Genomic DNA, 18928 nt, shown 5'->3' with positions numbered 1-18928 from the left:
CAGTTGTTCTTTTGAATATCCCTTTTTCCTGGTCCTGCTCTCTGAAGGCTGAACTGCTGGAGAACATTTAATATCTGAGTCCACTCTGCAGTGGAGGTTTATTTGGGGCCTGTTCTCTTTTCAGTATTAACTCCCAGCCTGTTCTCACTGTTAATCAAAAAGTGCATCAAACACTGAGGGAGGACTTTTGTTTTTAGGACGTGGTTGGGGTTTGGTTGGTGTGGTTAAATTCTGTCTCTACAGGATAGTTGCTGTTTGATTTTCCCAGTTCAGAGGGAAATCCTTTATCCTAAGGGGGGTAAGGAGGAGGAGAAGTCATTAAGAACAAGGCAAATTGAATATTTTTCCTGCAGGTCCTTGGTGATCCACTGTGTGCAGTTCCCAAATATGAACTTCCACAGGTTGTTCTCTTCCAGATTAACTCCGTTTGCAGCTGCTGCAGGAACACACCTGAGCTGCCTCAGTCCAGACAAGGTAATCCCTGTTCTGGTTTCATCCTTCCCAGTTTACTGGGACTAAATATCCTCAAGTGCTCAATAAGATGCATGTGAAGAGCAACTAAAAGCAAATTTAAACACGTGTCAATCCCAGTGACCTGTTTGTTTCTTTTTCAGGAAGTGGGAAGGCCCTGAGTATAACTGTGGATGGAAATCATTGTCTTTGTGACAGCTTGGATGGGAAAGGGAGGGAGGAGGAATTCCCTGAGAATGGAAAGGACCTGGGAGATGCTCTTTGGCTCAGCCTGTTACCCAGGGCTGGTCCCTCACCTGGGCTTTGGGGCTCGGAAAAAGCGGCTGTTGGTTGTCACTTGTCACCCGTTCTCTGTTCTGCCCCCCCAGAGTCAGATGTGCTGCCTGTTGGTGACCCTGGCCTGGATCAGGAAGAGCTGCATCCTAATTCCATGTGGATCAGAGAGGGTGGCATTCCTGAAGGTGAGTTCCTGCCTTTGTTCCCCTCTCTGTATCTGAGAATGAGCCGTTTCATTTATGAAGTGTAAATCTAAACCGGTCCATCAAAATCTCTTCGTAGTTCTTTGGTTTTAATAAAACCTGTTTGGTGCTACTGGGTTTGGATAATTTTCACTGGATCTTCAAGGGAAAAAACCCCACACTAACAGAAAGAGAGAATAAAACCCAAATTGTTCCCTGGTCCTGTTTTTGACCAATCTCCACCCTTACTCTGGTTGTTACTCCAGTGTGGTGCCCAGAGGATCAGAGTTGACTTAAAGCACTGACACTGTTTGTTGTGCTCCATAAAATCATCCTGGTGAGCTTTGTGGGCCAGATGACACTGCTGAGTTCTTGTGTTGGTTTTTTTTATTAACCACAAGTCAATACTTTAATTGGTTTCATATTTTTAAGCAGTAATTCTGGCCTTGCCTGCAGTCCTTGATGCCTTCATTCCTCAGTGGATATTGAGCCACCTGGTGAGGTGAGCAGTTTGGACTTTGTCCTACAGTAAAACATTTAGTTCAGGGTGTTTTTTTCCAACTTTCTCTGCAAAGCTGGAATGTTTCTGTGTGAAGCAGCACGTTGAAGGGCTGTCAGGACCTTCTCACCCTGCCAGTCTGAGCTGTTGGTCCTGACAGACCAATGGAACCGAAGTCTGGGGCTGCCCATCACTGCTGGGCAATTAATCTAATCAATACTGAGGAATTAAGAAGTGCATTTCCTTGCTCTAACAACATGTCCAAGTCTGGGGCCTTTGGGTTTCTGTTTCCTCTGAGAGGATTTTTGAGTGGAAAGAGTGATTATTGAGCTGTTGGAATCAGCATTTCAGGGAAAGCTGCTCCAGGCTGAGTTGCAATGTTTATTTTGCCCGGTATTTTGGAAGGGGTTGGTTGTCACATCTGCCCTTACAAACTCTGTGTTTTTACTCACACCAGCAAAGGTTTTTTTACTCAGAATCCTGAATTCTGCCCACATTCCCCTGGGAGCTGTGCCTTTAAGGGCTCTCTCCCATCAGCCCTGGCAGCCCCATAAAGGTCCCTGTGGCAGCTGCAGCTCTGGAGGATTCACTCCCTGCCCGGCCCTTGGGGTTCTCCATCATTCACCAAGTAAGTGTTTCACTTTTTAATGCTGTTTTTACTCAATTTAGAAGTTTCTAAAGGTATTCAGTTAAGGCAAACTCAGGTTAATGGCAACTAAATGTAACTTTCCTGTAGCAGAATAATTTGAGTGGCTTTTTTCAGCCTTATCTGAGCAGCAAAGTGAGAAAAGACAAGCAGGAAAACAAAGTGAGATTATATATAATTAGTGCTATAATTAACATAAAACCTAATCATGAATAAATTGTAGCATTTGAAGGGGTTTTGTTTTTCAGAGACATTAATTTAACAACAAAACTAGACCTGGCACTGAGCTTTAAATACTCAAACAGTAACAAATCTTCTTTCTTTATTCAACATGCACCAAACAAGTAGATTTAAATGCATTTATTCTCTCTGATTTTTATGCATACTACAAATTGCAAATGCAGTATAAAATAGATTCTCCCCTGTACGAAAATCTGGTTCCTGTCACGACAAAAAATATAATATTAAAGATCTGTTTTAAAAATACCAGCTTTATAAAATGCTCAGTAAAAAACTACCATCAGTGGTTGTTTTAAAGGCAAAAGATTAAGCCAAAGATCCATTAGAAGCCAACAACAACCTAAAGGGAAACATCTTATTCTTGTGCTTATCCAGGTACAGTGAGAAACAGTTGCTGGTACAGGTGCATGAGTGAAAAAGCAATTTAATTGAGTGGGCAAGCACTGAAGGATCTTTAATGCCAAGTGTGACAAGGAGCTCTAATTCTCACTGTAGTCCAGAGGATAAAGTTTGCTCAAATAAAAGTGGTAGGTTGACCTTTTGGGTTGAGTCATGTTAGAAGATAAACAGAGTTTAGCACAGTCTGGAACTCAGAATGTTGAATTAAGTCTTAATATGCAGCATATTTCAGGATTGCTCTGGTTCCTATGACAGTCACAAGAGAAGCAACGCTGGCTTTGTCTGCATTCATTCTGAAAACTTGGGTTTCTCTGCTTAAAAAAGGCCAAGTTACCATTTTCTGCTCTGTTTTAAAAACTGCAACGTTTGGTAGAGGCCTGGGCTGTAGAACTGGGAAAGCTCCTACAAGTGAATCTGCAGGAAACTGAGAAAATTCAGAGGGAACAAACCAAGTTGTTTGAGAAGCTTTAGAAAATCTGGAGGTGCATTGATGTGGCTCCATCCTTCCACTTGTTAACGTGGTCTGAAATGACAGTTCTGCAGAGGGGACACGTTTTTTCTCTATTAAACCACAAACTGATGCATTCTTCACAAAATGTGTGCTGCAAGAAAAGCAGGAGAACTTAGAGCTCCTCAGCTCTTCCACGTGAAACATTCTATATTAATTGCACAGCCTGATTTCTACAAATAATCATAAAACATGTACTCACCCATCTAATTTTATGTTGTTTAAAATAGTCTTTAATTTGCAAAAAAAAAAAAAAAATAATGGGGATTATGTGTGTTACCTGACAGATGAGCAGAACAGGCTTCTGAAATTCAGCTTGGCAGATGGAACAGATATCATCTGATTCTGAGCACTGTCTCTTGCTGGCTGGCACCCCATAGTGCTGCAAAACAAAGCAAATGTTGCTTTCTGGGGGATGAAAAAGCCAAGACCAAACACCAGGACAGAAAGGAATTTGGGCTGCTCTGTCAGGAAGAGTATTAAATCCCTACCCCAAGGAAATATTGCTAATTTTTTAAGCAGAGCAGGCCAAAAAGGGTGTGTTATTTCACATCATTTTATCTGAAGGGTTGTGCAGAAGAGATTTTGGGGGGGTTGCTGTTGTTCAGGTGACAATAAAATCACGTAGTTAAGGAATTCAGACTGAAATGGGACAAGGGAATACAGGGTTTCATGTAAAAATGCAGTTGTTTATTGCTAGAACAATACAAAGCAATATGGGAATGAGGTATTTAAAAAGTATTTCCACGTAAATTGGGTTTATGGTTTTGAATTTTTGAACTCAATACTCACTGGGCGTGTAAAAAATATCCGTAAAACCTGCCTGAAGTTCCTCAGTTGTCCAAAAAAGCTCAAAAGCTGAAATGGGAAAGAAAACTCGAGTTATGCTTAGTATTTTTTCCCCTCTGTGAACTAAAAAGCTTCCAAGCTTTTGGCAGTGGCCTCACTGCTGGTTGGATGTGGAACATAAGCAAAGCCGTAGTTCAGACTGACCCTCTTTGAGTTGTTTTATTTGTAACCAAACTAAGGTTTGTTCTTTCAGGTGTTTGTTCTTTAAGAGAAAAAATAGTGTTGAGGTTCTGAACTGTAATATTTGAGTGCAAATCTCTCACCATTATTATCATATTATTATCATATTTGCCAGAGTGTTGGAGTTGTAGTGAAGGTATCAGGGCTTTAGGAAGTTTTGGTCATGGTCAAAGCCAAACTTGTCCTGACTCTGGTTCCCTTTGGGGCAGAGGAGCTCTCTGGGGAACACAGAGCCAGCATGAGCATGTGTAGCTTGTTCAGCATCACACAGGATCGTCTTGCAGAGAAAAAATCCAGTTTCCTGGATTTTCCAGTTCTTTTAGCCTCTGTACTTCTGCAGGCTCTTTTCCTCAGTATCCTACAACAGTCTGATCGGTGTCTGACGTGAGGGGATCTACAATAAGTGTTCTTTGCTCTGCAATCCCAACCCCTTCCCAGACCAGGGGCAGGAAATGATGATTTAGGGTCCTGAGCCAGGTATTTTCTCAGTTTTTTGGGAGGCTGCCTCAGTTGAACTGAAGCAGTGACTTGCCATCAGTGCAGAGGGGAACTTCCAGCAGCGTGTCCCTGAATGGTTTAGAGGAACAGAAAGCTGACCCACCTTTAGGATGAGGTAGAGAAGGCCCAGCAGGATCCCAAGGGTCCATCCCAGGCCACTGTCCAGCTCCCCATGGGCAATGAGAAAACGGAACCACACTGGGATGGGGACAAACATCCGGTAATACTGGCACAGTTCTTCCAACAGCAGGTACCAGTAGCCCTGAGCAAGACATGCAAAGGAAGAGCTCAAGATTTCAAACACAGAGTTTGGAAAATACAGAGAAAAAGATGCATTGTTATTCTTTTTCAGTAGCTCCCTCTCGTAATGTCTTGAAACAACTAAATATGAAATAACAGATGATGGGTCTCACAACTGTGCAAGTAACAAGAACAGAAGTGATGGCTGGGCTGCAGAAAATCAAATTAATAGGTTGAAATATGATGGATTTGGCAGATATCTACCTACTTAATGCTGTCAGACTTCATAAGCATAAAAAAAGGAAATAAAAGTTATGTGAAAAAGGAAAATAAGACAAATTTGGTGACATAGATCAGCTTGTCATGAACCAGAGCTGTGCCCTGCATTCAGGGTTAAAAAATGAGAGTAAGGCCCATTCTTTTATTAACAAACATTAATTACAAACTGTTTGTTTTCCTGTAAACATTATTTCATGCCTGGGTAAGAAGCCTTATCTTGTGATCATGAACTCCTTTAAGGATGGGGTGACAAGAAAACTGGGGGCCAGGGAAGCAGGGGAGGGTAAGAGGTAACCAGAGTTCAGTAACACCCTAAAAATTCCTGAGGAACAAAACACAAGTGTCCTGCACAGAGCACTGTGTGTGTGCATGGATAATCATGGATATTTAGCTTAGCTCTTACTTTATTTCCTTCAGTTTCTCTTTAAAACTTTATTTATAACAGAGAAGAAGCACCCCTTCTACAGTGGACACTGGGTAGTGCCACAATTTGCCCCTATTGATCAGATTCCTTCTTTAATTTAGGCACAATTTAGGTCACAGTTGGTGTAATGGAATTTTCAATAACTGTTTTTTAGATGTTACATCACCAGCTGTAGAAAAACCCCAAGATCTGGATTATAAATCAGTATTTAGAGAAGCCAGTTGTACCTGAGAAGAGCTTGTTCTGGCACATTTTAAGAGATAAAACCTCCCAAAACAATCCTGTTCAAATGCTACCACGTGCAACTGCACTTGTTAATTTATTTTTTGGAACCAGCACTGGTAATTGCAATTTTAAGATAAAATGTAATTAGTTTTGCTGCCTCACCTCAGGAAGCAGATAAAAATAAATACACCACCAATCAGGGCAAGCTCCTGAGAAAATTATTAAACCTCACTGATTTGAGAAATTAAGCTATGAATCAAGTTCATTGATCTGACACGAATATTGCTGAGGTTTATCAGCAAAAAGAAAATTCAGAATCGCTTTTGAAGAGAGAAAAAAGCAGCTGTTTGCAGGTGCAGCCCTTCAAACCCTGACAGATATTGTCAGGCATGTCCCAAATTTGCTGTGCCCCAGCTGCTCCAGGCCAGCTGTGCACGTTTTTGGAGAGCAGGAAAGGAAAGCTTTCCTCAACCCCCACCTCAGAGACAGAAATAAACCCATTTATTCAGTGACATAACACCAGGAATTGTTTCCCAGCACACTGAAAACCTTCCTCAGCACCAAGCAGGGAAGAACAGGAAGCCCACAGGGTTTTCTTGCCCAGGGTGTAGCAGTGGATTATACAGAGATCTTTAATTAAAGACTTTTCTCTAGGTAGAATTTAATAATTAGCTCATTTCACCCGAAAAGAATCTTCACGAGGAAGCAAAACTAGAGCTTGTTTCCTTACCTTGGATTTAAAGGACATGATAAAAGAAGGCACCAAGAGAATAAAGCACTTGAAGCCCATGAAGAGGAATTTCAGAATAAAATCTGTGACTCCCACAATCCAAAGTACCTCCCAGAAGTTCATAAAATCCACCGTAGGGTTTAAGAAGATTAAGCTACAAAAAGAAAGAGCAGAAGTTACTGGAGCACCTATTTAGAGGCAACTGTAACCAGAGATTATCAGGGCAGGTTTAAAGAGGGAAACCTGGTTTCCACCAAGGAAAAACGTTTGCCAAGGAAAAGGACTGTTCATTGGGAATTGATCCTTAGGATCTCTGACAGCCTTCCCACTTTGGAGGCTTGGCTGTGTCTCCATCACAACCCTGGGTTTGCTTTCTCAGTTTGGCACTCAGCCTTTGATTCCCAGCCCAGGCTGGAAGGGGAGAAGGGGAAAAATCCCTTGGAGTCATAAAATGCACAGAGCCCCAGAAGGGCCAAAGCTGGGAATCAAACCCAGGACACTCCCATGGCACAGCAGGGCCATTAAGTCCACTGTGAGGTCTAGGAAATTCCAGCAGGCTGTTTTTAAGGACAGCACCTGCTGGGTTGGGCAGAAGGGGAGGAACAGAAATTAAATGAAAGAGAAACCAAGGCCACAATGAAAGAAAAGCAGCCAATAAAATGTTCCCGGTTGGTTTTGAGTGATTTCTGGGGTGAGCAGAGGTGTTTCTGTGCTTACCTGTAATACAGGGACTGAGAATGAAAGGTGTAGTACAGGAGCAGGGATGATCCACTCAGGTAGAGCAGTAACCAGGTGCAGTGCAGCTTGGAGCACCGTTCCTGTGGGAGAGTTGGGAGGACAGGTTGCAGCCCTTACCTCAGGAGCAGTGTCTGAAACAACCCCCAGAGCACCTCAAAATCCTCTGGTAGTGACTGTTATCTGAGTGGTTTTAGGCCACATAAAACAGGAGAACTCAGTGGAAAGGTAAAGCAGTGATTTTAATGTTTTCAAAATACTGATTTCTCTGTGTGTGAAGGTTTTTTCTAAAAACACAACCAAACCCACCCTACTCTGAGGAACCAACAGGTTTCCCTTTGGGAGTGAACAGAGAGATGAAAATTTAGGCTGTCAACTGCTGTTTAATCCACAAGTATAGTTAAATTCTTCCATAAATTACAAAAAGCTTTTATCAGTTGAAGTGATTTCAGAGGGGGGGGAAAAAAACACCCTCTTTTTATCCTTATTATCTGAGAAGTTCTACACTGTACAGAAGCATTAAGACTGCTTCCATCTTGAAACATTGTTATACCATTATTAGGAAAATAAAGCAGTATTTCCATTCACATTTCTTTCAAAATTTGAAGAATAAAAGTCTTGGTTAACTTAGAGAATTTTGTGTCATAGGATGATACTTACTCTTAGAAAAACCTGATTTACTATGCTTTTGTTTGCATAGGCATAAGTTGTTAGCAGCCCAATTCCAAGAGAAATGCCTATTAGGAAAATAGGATCAGTTATACACATGAAAAGAAAGAAAAAAAAAAATCACTGAACTGGGTTAAAAAGCAGCCACTTCTCATATGTCTTTGTAATTACAATTAATAGCTCAGACTCTCCAAGCAGGATAATTAAGCACATAGTACATATGCCAGCAAAGGAAACAGCAGCCACTGAAATGCAGTTTAGCAAATCTCTCTTTCTGCTGAAGAAAGCAAATAAAAATAAAGCTAAAAATAAATCGAATTATCCTTCAGCCGTGGTTATTAGCCTGTCTCTTTGGGGGGGAGGGTTTCCTCTCCCAGCCCTGGTTTTGTCATACTCTACCACTGAGGTGCTGCATGAGGAGTTTGACACAGAGGATCAGGAGGTAGGGCAGGCTCTTGTGCAGCCACTGCAGGAGGTAGCGCAGCTCCGACAGGGAGCTGCCGCCGGGATCCTCCGAGTCCGGGCCGGGATCTTCCGGGATCCCTCCTGCTTCCCCATGGGATCGGCTCTGGGAGCCCTGCCTGGAGCTCGTGCTCTCCCTGGCCTCTCCCAGCTGGATGTGCACGGCCCCGGTGCCGGGATGGCAGGAGCTGTCCCTGTCTCCTGTCGGACAGGGATCGCCGCTCCCTGGGATGTTGTGCAGGTGGCCGCAGTTTGGCTGCATGGTGGGAGTTTTCCTGGTCCAGATTCTTCCTGATTTGTGCCTCCTAGAGTGGGATATAAAAAGTCACAGTTGAAGAAAGAGATATATAGGGAAAAAAAAAAGTATCCAATATATTGTCATCATCATCATGGCTAGGCTTCGCGAACAAAGATTTAGGAAGGCTCCATCCACGTTTGTTACAACCAATATATTGTACCGAGTGATTGTCTGCATGGAGTAAAGACAGGATTCCCCAAGATCCTGTGTGTGTTCATTCCCAAGGCTGGGTTCCCACCTCCACAGGACAACTTTCTGTGTGCCATTGGAATTGTTTCCTTCCACCCCTCCTGCAGGTTTCCCTGGCATTCCTTAGGAACAGCTGAAGTTGCTTCAGTGCAAACCAGGGCAGCAAAAGCTGCTGGACAGGAGACCAGCACTGGCCTGTACTGGAGAGATCTTGGAAGTGCTGCAGAATTGCACAAAAATAGCAACAGCAGGAGGGCAGGGAAGGAGCAAACGGAGATGAGGGGGAAGGAAGGAGCACATTTACATGCACCCATTAAACGGTGAGCACTGGTTCAGACACTGTCTGGTGAGAAGCCATGCTCCAAACTGAGGGCCATTATCAGATTAATGTGATTATCCTGTCTGGGGAAGGGAGCAGAACCAGGTTAGGCCATATTGTAAAAAGCATTTAAAAGAGACGGGGTCTAAGTGAAAAATGAAATGCAGCCAACAAATAATCCAACAGTGAGAGCAGCCAAACGAGGTCCCATTTATCTTTGCATTGGCATCTTTTGATTGTCTTCCTGGGCAGTTTCTCACTTTGTATCAGCCTTTACTCTGATCAAACAGTGTTAAATCAGCTTCTCTGGGCTGGTGTGACATCAGAGTAACGATTTTGGAGAATGCCTTGAAGCTGAATTTGGCACAGTACTTGTCACTATGGAGTAGTATTATTGAAACATTGGGAATTTTGTTATAATCCTTCTTCTGTCGTTCAAACTCTTATAGATTCCTCTTTGAAATTATTTTTTCCGCAGCAAATTTCACCGGGGATACAAAAAGGTTACATCAAACTTGGTTTCGCACAGCAAAAAGTTCTCGATGCATTTGCACAAAACCCAAGTTCTTTAGCCTTTAAAAATAAAATTATATTAAAAAGTAAACCGCAGTAATTTAACACATGAATATGGGAACTTAGTAACATTTACAAGTGCTGCTGTACTACTACTATTTTTTGTTGGCCAAAGATGACATCATGCTTCAAAGCAGCCAAAATTCACGTCCTGAATTTTTCTGCACATGAATAAAGCCGATGAACTGGAGATGGTACTGACTTGTGTGAACGGAGTCCCGCAGGATCGGGACACCAATGTTGGTTTTAACAGGAAAGGGAATAAAAAAATAAATAAAAAAAAGGCTGTTTAGCACTCTCCAGATGGTGGTTTTGGGGCAAAACCTGACAGTTGGGTGTTTTAAAAAGCGAGCGATCCCCATTGCCGGAGCGTCGCAGCTGGCGCTGCGCCGAGCAAACTTCCAAATCACTGGAGTTATTAAACGGGATTGCGGAGAACAACCCCGCGCACCCCCAGACTTCGCTCTCCCGCCCCAGATTCGCCAAAATAAAGCGCTGAATAAAGGCCCCTTCGAACCCTCCCCGGGCCGCTGCTCCCGCCGCGCTCGGGGACCCCCCGCCCGCCCCTCGGGGGGGGGCTCGAACCGCGGCGGCACCGCCGAGCCGGGACCCCCCGGCAGCGCCTCGGGGGAGGGTTTGTACCGCCGGGACCCCGCGCCGGGACGGGAAGAGCCCGAATCCGCGTCCTCCCCGCCCGCCCCGGGCTGTGAGGGGGACACGGGGCAGCCCCTTTCCCGCCTTCCCTCCCGGTACCTCATGAGGCGCCCGGCGCCTCCCGCCCGCCGCCCGCCGCCATCGCCGGGGCCCAGGGGGTGGGAGGAAGAGGAGGAGCCGTGAGGGGAGGAGGAGGAGGAAGAAGAAGAGGAGGAGAAAGAAGAAGAAGATGAAGAGGAGGAGGAAGGTTCCGAGCTGGGCGTTGCTCTGGCAACGTCGGGGCCTTCGCCCCGCCATGGCCCGTGAGGGGGGGGACTCCCCTCAGGCGCAGCCCCGCCAAAATGTGTGGGGCGGGAGGTTCCTGCCGAAATTTATCGAAAGCCTCAGTTAAAATGAACCTGCGAAGGCTGTAATAAGGAAGGAAATTAAGGGATGTGTATATCAATATAAATATACGTGTGCTGCGGTGGCTTGTCGGCGGCGATTAGGGAAGTCCTGCTGTCTGGAAATTGGCTTTGCCTCCCAGGGAACCTGAGGGGAGCGCTGCCCTACTTAATGCTGCGGGAGCTCTCGGGAGAGGCTGGAAATGGAATAGATACAGGGGGTTATTTTTCCTTCGAAATATGCTCTTGAATAAATTAGTTTTGCGTCCAGAAATGGCATCTGTTTTCCTTGGCTCGGGTGTTTTTCTAGGAGTGTTTAGGTATGCAGCTCACACGGGAAGTGGGGCTAATATCTGAGCAGCTTTGGATATCGGTGCTGTGTTGTGTTAGAACAGAAATGCTGCTTTAATTCAAAAGTTTAAATATGGAAATGCTGTGGGGTCAGTGACCCCGGGAGGGGGAAAGGATGGGCACTTAAAACATAGAACTCATGAGGTGAGAAACTAAGTGTTTTATAAGAGTTAAGTGGCCTGATGTTCAGTGACACCATCTGACAATGAACCTCCTCTTTTATTTTCAAGGAAGTAGCTGGAAACGCTGGATGAACCTCTGTTTCTCTTGGAGGTAGGTTTCAAGGAGGCATCTGCAGCAATTTGGTCGACTTTTGTGATGTTATTGGAAGCTGTGCCTAGAATTTCTCATCTGGAAGTTTCAGGCCTTGTATCCTCTGCGTTCCACTCGGGCTGTGGCTGATGGGCTGGAAGAAACCTGGGCTGGTTATTACAGATACACTTAATATTAAACAAACCCACAAGCTTCCTGTTGCTGTGGGCCCCCTGAACTCAGAAGACCTTCTAATTTGTGTAATTCTTCTGCCTAATTATCACAATGCTCAGTAGCAGCAGCAATTTCAGATTTCAGATGCTTGGCTGGAAGCACTCGAAGAATTGCATGGCCATGTCCCCATCCTTCCAAGGATAACACAGACCTGTTGTGTTTGGCTTCTGCTGTGCCATATTGTTCATTCTCCCACTCTTTGCTCAGTCAGTCACTCACAGCGTTGTTTGGATTGTGAAGGACAACGTGAAAAAATCTCAATTTGATTCTCGAATCGGGAGAAGCAATTATAAATCTTTTTTATTTTTAAATAGTATTTTATGGTTGGAAATTATGCATGCCTTCTGTACACCGCTTGGAAGGGTATAAATATAAAAGATTTCTTCAGCTGTTTCTTTTTTGTAATTATAAAATGCATTAAAGTACAAATGTAGCTCTAAGTCAGCGTTGTCCTCAAACTGCTTTTCATTGTTACATGGACTGGAAATATGAAATTAATTCCTGGCAGCTTATTAATCAATAATGTTTGCTCGTGCAGGTCATTTGCTGATTTATCTCCAGTTCACAGCTCATTAGAAGGTATGTAACTCTTCAGAGATGTTGTTATTTAACAGGTGTGTTTTTTCCTGGTGCTATTAATGACCTCTGGATTTAGTAACTCCTGACACAAGGAAGATTTCAGAGATTATTCACATAAAATTGGAAGTCTTTTCCCATGGGTATCACACACATTAGCTCGTGGGATACACAGTAATAAATTTACCAATCTGTATTTGGATTCCACTCCCAGGACACCAATGAATTTCATGGAGTTGGCTGGATCAGTGTCCAGGCACATTTTCAGCTATCGATACACTCAGAAATAAGTATCCCAGATTTTCTCACCCTCCCAGGTAAAGGTGGTACCTCCTTAATCAGTGCAATCAGCAGCTTTGCTCAGTGTGTACCTGCTTTCCCTGTGGTTGTTCAGTGCATGAGGACATTGGAATAAACACTCATCCTTGTGGAATTCTGCCCTGGCAGCTCAGTACTTCCCTCTGCAATAATTCCTCTGTACTAAAAGTTGCTGAGAGCTTGTTCTATATTAGGAGAAAATATTTTGTATCCTAATACCCATTCCTGGAGGAGCTCTTGCAGGAATCTTTCTGCATGGCAGGTTGAGGGATTACAATCTGCATCTTTTGTATCACCTTTTTTTTTTTTTTTCAGCAGGAGGTGTGGAAGGAACTGGTGCTTTAAAATGAGATGTACAGGATACATCTGTGGTGAGATTTAAAGGAGCTGATCTCAGAGACATGGAGAGCAATTTTAGTTAATGATATGACAAAAAAATTGGGTTTTTTTGTAAGAGTCTGTAGAATAGCAGAATGTCCTGAATATTCAAAGGCTTTATTGGTTGTCTTCATTTTACCCAAAATGTTGCTTGAGTATGGAAGACTTTTGCAAAACTACGAGAGTTTAAATTGTTTGATGGATTTGAAAGTCTTGCCAAGAGGCTCAAATAACCTTTAAAATTTGAATATTTCCTGAGCTTCCTCAGTCTTTTTTCAAACTAACTCCTGCAACTACCCAACATTTCCTTCAGTTTGTATTTCAAGCACGAGAAAACAGCTCCTGTGCTCCCAAATCTGAGGGACTGCAGGAGAGAGACCTTATAAATCTTGTTATTTATTTTGAAAACTCGCCCCGGGGGTGATGGCAGAGGAGCTGAATTTCACCGCTGAACTCTGATCCTGGGAGCTTTGTCAAGGAGACTCGCGAGGAATTTGAACCAGATATTTTTACATTGCAATGACATCACCCTGTTCCCTGAGGTTTCCAGAAATCTTACAAGCTCTCAGTGTGCTCGTTCCTGTTAAGTCATTCTAAACCGAGAGTCATTCCACCGCAATGGTGTCATAGAATCGTTACAAAACTGGTGAATTAGATCCCGGAGTCTTGTTTATTTTTACCCAGATAAAGCCTTGAATGAGAACGAGCCAGCGGAGCCACAAAGGGCAGCTGCAGTTTTTGCTCCCTGCACAGGAGGGTGCTCAGCTCCTGTCTTTATCTGCAGCAAAGAGCCGTGCCCGTGGTCATTAGAACGAAGCGGAGAAGCCGTTTTCTGATCTGGTCTTTTCTCGCAGTGACGTTGAAGGATCTGTTTAAATACAGCGACTCGAAAAATATTGAGCTGTTACAGAATTTTCGGAGGTGTGTGTTAATTGCTCCTGTAACACCATCGCGGAGGTATTTAGGTCAGAAGATGGAACGATCGTGACGTTGGGATCCTCTAATGGGTGCCCTTAAAGGTGCCAGAATTTTCAGTAGAATCTTTGAAGTTTCTCAAAATTAGGCTTTCCCCAATCTAATGTGTGAATCCTTCGACTAAACAAGGGATTCTCCTGTGTGTAAACATGAGTGGATTTACAAGGAAGGAGTAGATAAGTTTGTTAATTTATATTCCATCTGTAGTACCTGCTAAGAGTTATAGCCTTAATTATCCTTTATTTGCCTTGGTAAATCATAGAGTTGTAGAATATCCTGAGTTGGAAGGGACCCACCAGGATCACCAAAGTCCAACTCCTGGCCCTGCACTGAACAGCCCCGAGAATCCCACTGTGTGTGTGATATTTAGTCATATATTTTAGGTTAAACTCCAAATTATTGTTCTAACATAACCCATAAAACAGAATTTCTCTAACTTACTGTTGACCTTTTTAGAGATGAGTTAAACAGGAGCCTTGGGTGTTGTTACCTGGTCAGATCTTAGTGAAGTGAGTTAACATGTTCTGTCTGAAATCATTTTGCTAAACCTGTCTTGTACAAGGCCCAAATATTCCAGCTCTCTGGACACACATCCAGTTTAGCTGCTAAGAAAAGACAATTCTGCTTTTTAAAAAGCACTGCCATTGTAGACAGATTTCCAGGTGTTTCCTTCCAGACCTTTCAGGATAAATCCAAACCCAGAAATGCAGGAGGCAAAATTTTGTTTGTCGTGTCGAAGGGGATTCATCCCATTCCCGTCAGCACATAAATATTTGCTTAATTTCAGTCAATATTTACCTCAGTGGTCAATAAAACTTGTCTTGCACTTCACAGAGTTAATATTTACTTGCGGGTTTTAGTTTGGTGACAATATTTAAAATCCCCTGGGGGGCTTTTTTGCTTCTTTTCTAACAAAAAGAGATTTTGTACTAACAAAGATGTGTTGGTGTGTTAGGAAGTGTTATCCATGGGTAAGACCATGTTTGACATGTAATAAGATTATCCAGATTAGGCCTATAACACTTTACAAATATGGAAAGGATTTTTATTTTTTTTTAATGGTTGAATGACTAAATATATTTCCAGCTTTAAAAATAATTGTTTGTGTCAGTTATGCCCACATACAGGTCATTAGTAGAACTTAATGAGTTGGAGAGGAGATCCTGATGTGTTATAATTTATGGAATTATGGTCATTCCCTACAGAATTTGTAGGATCTGTATCACAGAGAAATGGGTGTCAATAATTTTTTCAGGGTTAAAATCAGGGATAGATTTTTCCTTTGACCTCAACAGCACCAAGCCTGTTTTTCCAGACATTCCTGAGGCTCTCAGTGTGCTCTGCAACAGCAACACTGAAAAATCAGTACCTGAGTGATGCAAAATTGCTGATTTTGGATATCCTGTTACTGATATTATGGATATCCCGTGCCCCCTAATCAGGTACAGAATGCAACAGCTTGGTGAAGAGGGTATAAAAATGAGGCTGGAAAAATTAGGATGCAGATACTAATTCAGAAGGCAGAGGTTTCTGGAAGGAAATTAGAGTGCTCCTCCTCCTAATTTGAAAATTAATTTTCTTTTGGGAAGCAAGGGCAAATTTAGCCATTTTTTTACAGTGAAGTCAGAGTAAATGCAGCAGCCACACTGGGATGGTTTAGGAGGAATTCCATAATTAATTTTAGGTCCTTTTAGTTTCCAAACGTGGCACTGCATTTCCATGGAAGAATTCCCCTCTCCCCCTGCATTTCATACCGGGATCATAGTTGGCTCTGTGCTTATTTTTCAGGTGTATTATAAGTTGGTACATGACAGTGTGAAGGGTTTGACTTCCAACCTGCTGGAGGCTTTGTCTGCAGGATCTGGTAAGAGACACTTGCAGCTCCTTGGTGTCTGCTCAGAGCAGATAACAGGGCTGCTTGTTCAGCAACACGTGTTATCTTTGCTGTCATGTCCACTGCTCTTGCAGGGCTGCACTTAAACCCAGTGGAGCAGCAGCTGTTTGCACCTATATCACAAAAAAACCCTAAAGATTCTGTCCCTAAATGGTGATTTTATGATTGATACAATTAGAGACAAGGGTAAGGCTGTTTAATTCAATTAATCTTATGGTCTGAGCCTTCAGCTGAAGTGAAGCTGCTGAACTAAATCACAGCACACCCATATCCCTCAAACTGTCAAATAAAACAGCTGTTTATGATAATGATTATCTTAATTTAAGAGTTCCAGCTCATGCACTACTTCTCTTCATTAATGGAAAGAATTAATGGAAGAATACTTACAAAAGTACTTATTGCTTAAGCAAGAACTACTAATGAAGTGAAACACTTGGAATTCATCTTGGACTCGTTATACCTTCCTCATACTTTCAGAAGGCATTCTAACAATTAAACATGTTAATTGTTAATTGCAGGGTTCAAAGCCTGGTGTTGTCTTCCCTGTTTGCAGGAGGAAATGTCTGTCCCTCAGTGTCACCCAGGGCTCTGCTGCTCACACATCAAAAATACAAACCAAAAGTTTGCTGGGGGTTGTTCAAGCTCCATTTGACAGGCACGTTTATATTGATGTGGCAGCTGAAATAGGTGAAAATTATAGGTGAAAATTATAGGACTTGATAGTTAGGCAAGAAATCCAAAGATAAATACCAAATAAAAAGCTTTTTTTTTTTGAGTGATGCAGAAAGTTCGAGTAAAGGGGAGACTTGAGCACGTCTGGTGAAAAACAGGTTTCATGACGTGTGGAAATGAGGATCTGGATGTGTAACTTCAGGCATTTGGATTTGGAAAATTTGGTCTCCCACTGTAATTTCTGCTTTTGATAGAACTTCATCACATCACACTGCTTGGGGGGTGTGTGTGTGTTTGTGTTCAGAAACTTTTCCAGTTGTAGTTTGGACAGTGGATTCCTCGAGAACATCAACTGGAGACGTGTGAGCAGGAGCTGTGGGCAAGGGCCACGTGCTTGGGTGTATCCTGAGCACTGTGACTCCTTCCAGCTCAGTTTAAACCTCTGGGATGCATCCCAGCAGCTGAGCAGAGTTTATCCTATATTTCTATATGCAATAGAATGTTATTTTTTTTTCCTTTTGACACCTAAGAAAATTTGAAAAGCTACAGCAAAACATCTGAGAGCCCTGCCCAGGGTCCCTCAGGTGCCCATCTGCCAGGGCAGATAAAAGGCACTGAGCAAGGAAATCCTGGCCAACATAAATATTCTCTGTGTCATTGTTTAGATCATGACACAGTAATTGTTCTCTATCATGCAGAAGTGCCACAGTGCTAAAATATAATTGCAAAATGCATTTCTCTCTGATCCCTGATTTGAACCTTTCCATAGGTCCTGTAATTGTCTCCACACATTCATGTGGCTGTTTCACAGGTGCATTAACTCCTGTCTGTCACCCAAATTGCTGTTTATTGCAATGTAAATACGGTAAATTAATAATTTTGCCCAATATTGGCTTAACATTCGTTTTCCAACTGCGAAAGTCAATGGGAAATAAATCTGGGAGAGGATTGGTGAAATGAAAGATGCAGGATTGTGGAATAAGTGAGTTGCTGCAGAATAACTTGTGCTTGTATGTATCTTAATTAGTTATGTGAAAATATAATGGATTTTTTTCCACAGTTATAAAGTAAACTGTGGATTGATGTCTCCTCTAATAGTGGGAAGTGGGAAGAAAGCTCAAGAACCTGGATTATTGCTTTCACCAACTCCTGGCACTACACTGAGTTTTGTTAACTCTGTTTTTTAAGTTCCAAAGAAATATTTCCTCACCTTTATTTTACCAAGACTCTTTTTAGCAACCAACTGAAATTTTTGGACCTTTATCAGTTTTTCAGTCCAGCTTGGAAATCATTTCTTCCCTCTTTATTCTAACAGTCCTTCCCCTGCAGGAAAATCCCAGCTTTGCTTCCTATGGAGTCGGCAGTGAAGGATAAATCAGGAAGAGCAAGGAATTCTTCCTGGTGCTGCTGTGTCTCCTGCCACAGAGGAGGAAACAGCATCAACATTCTCCACAAAGCAGAGAAAATAGGTGCAGGCAAGTATTTTAAATTGAACTCTAATGAAATTATTGTTTATGGCCCAGCTTCTCCCTTCCATCCAGAATGTGTCATTTAGGTGATTGGGCCAGCAGGTGCAAACATAATTGAATCCAGGGAAATAAATAAGGAGGGAGGCTGGGGATTGTTTGCTAAAAAGAAGACATCTAGTTTACTAATTAGGAGGATTTATAGGATGCTGCACTTAAAATAGATGATTATTGATGGCTCATCTTAATCAGGAGAGTTACCCCGTGGTTGCAGTTTGCTGCAGCCTCGCTGTGCACAGGGGGTGATGGCACAGCCAGGGGTGGGACCTGGGGCTCATCCCTCACCTGCAGGGGCTCCAGAACCTCGGGGACTTGGGGCTGCCCCATCCCTGGAAGCGTCCAAGGATGGTTGGATGGGGCTTGGAGCAACCTGGGCCAGTGGAAGGTGTCCCTGCCCAAACCATCCCATGATTCTGTGGGAGCAGGAACCAGAACCACAGACCCTCTGCACTGGACAGTGTTGTTCTCACCTGGAAACTTTATGAAAAGCTACACAGAAACAATGTTATTATCTCAGAGAGGAGGTATTAAGAGATACCTGTGTTACATCTGTCTTTGAATCAGTTACAAAGAGGAAAGAACTTGGAATTCTTAACTGGAGAAAACTCACATGGAGATCCTTTTGAAAGTCTCATCTCTCTCAGTAGCAATCTAAAGGTATTTTAATGGAAATCAGAGGTAGAGATTAAACCAAAATATTTGTCAGTGGACACTGCTGAAGTGCAAGGTAAATAATTTGAATTATTTATTCATTTTAAAGGAAGTAGTGATGATAACTCTGGAATTTAGGTCAGTATAATTTCTCCTTATTTTAACACTCACAG

The 18928-nt window shown here is 42.8% G+C and overlaps 1 protein-coding gene and 1 long non-coding RNA gene across 5 annotated transcripts; one reads left to right on the top strand and one right to left on the bottom strand.

Annotated features, from left to right (window-relative positions):
- Positions 1 to 2362: 2362 nt before the first annotated feature.
- RNFT1 (ring finger protein, transmembrane 1) lies at positions 2363 to 10689 on the bottom strand. The gene is made up of 9 exons (XM_027691061.1): positions 10645 to 10689; positions 8450 to 8817; positions 8042 to 8118; positions 7364 to 7464; positions 6647 to 6800; positions 4852 to 5010; positions 4014 to 4079; positions 3502 to 3603; positions 2363 to 3315 (listed from the first exon to the last, which is right to left on the bottom strand). The coding sequence occupies exons 1-9, from the start codon at positions 10647 to 10649 to the stop codon at positions 3181 to 3183; spliced, it is 1167 nt and encodes a 388-aa protein (XP_027546862.1). The 5' UTR covers positions 10650 to 10689; the 3' UTR covers positions 2363 to 3180.
- On the top strand, positions 10638 to 18047 carry LOC113971299. 4 transcript variants are annotated; one of them, XR_003535512.1, is made up of 5 exons: positions 10638 to 11552; positions 11644 to 11791; positions 12304 to 12344; positions 12978 to 13030; positions 13892 to 13965. It is a non-coding gene; the product is annotated as an uncharacterized LOC113971299 (long non-coding RNA). The 4 variants fall into 4 exon arrangements; XR_003535513.1 differs by lacking the exons at positions 12978 to 13030; positions 13892 to 13965 and adding an exon at positions 17908 to 18047 and having other exon boundaries at positions 10639 to 11552; XR_003535511.1 differs by lacking the exon at positions 12978 to 13030 and having other exon boundaries at positions 10639 to 11552; positions 13722 to 13963.
- Positions 18048 to 18928: the final 881 nt, after the last annotated feature.

This window comes from Neopelma chrysocephalum, unplaced genomic scaffold (genome assembly GCF_003984885.1).
Source record: "Neopelma chrysocephalum unplaced genomic scaffold, ASM398488v2 Primary Assembly neopelma1_82, whole genome shotgun sequence".
Taxonomy (NCBI): domain Eukaryota; kingdom Metazoa; phylum Chordata; class Aves; order Passeriformes; family Pipridae; genus Neopelma; species Neopelma chrysocephalum.
This window is presented reverse-complemented; position numbering and strand designations above follow the sequence as displayed.

Coding starts and splice junctions, on each gene's coding strand:
- RNFT1 (XM_027691061.1), bottom strand. Junction 4,080..4,851: donor TTCTCTACCTCATCCTAAAG/GTGGGTCAGCTT, acceptor TTCCCATTTCAG/CTTTTGAGCTTTTTTGGACA. Junction 3,604..4,013: donor GGATATTTTTTACACGCCCA/GTGAGTATTGAG, acceptor TTTGTTTTGCAG/CACTATGGGGTGCCAGCCAG.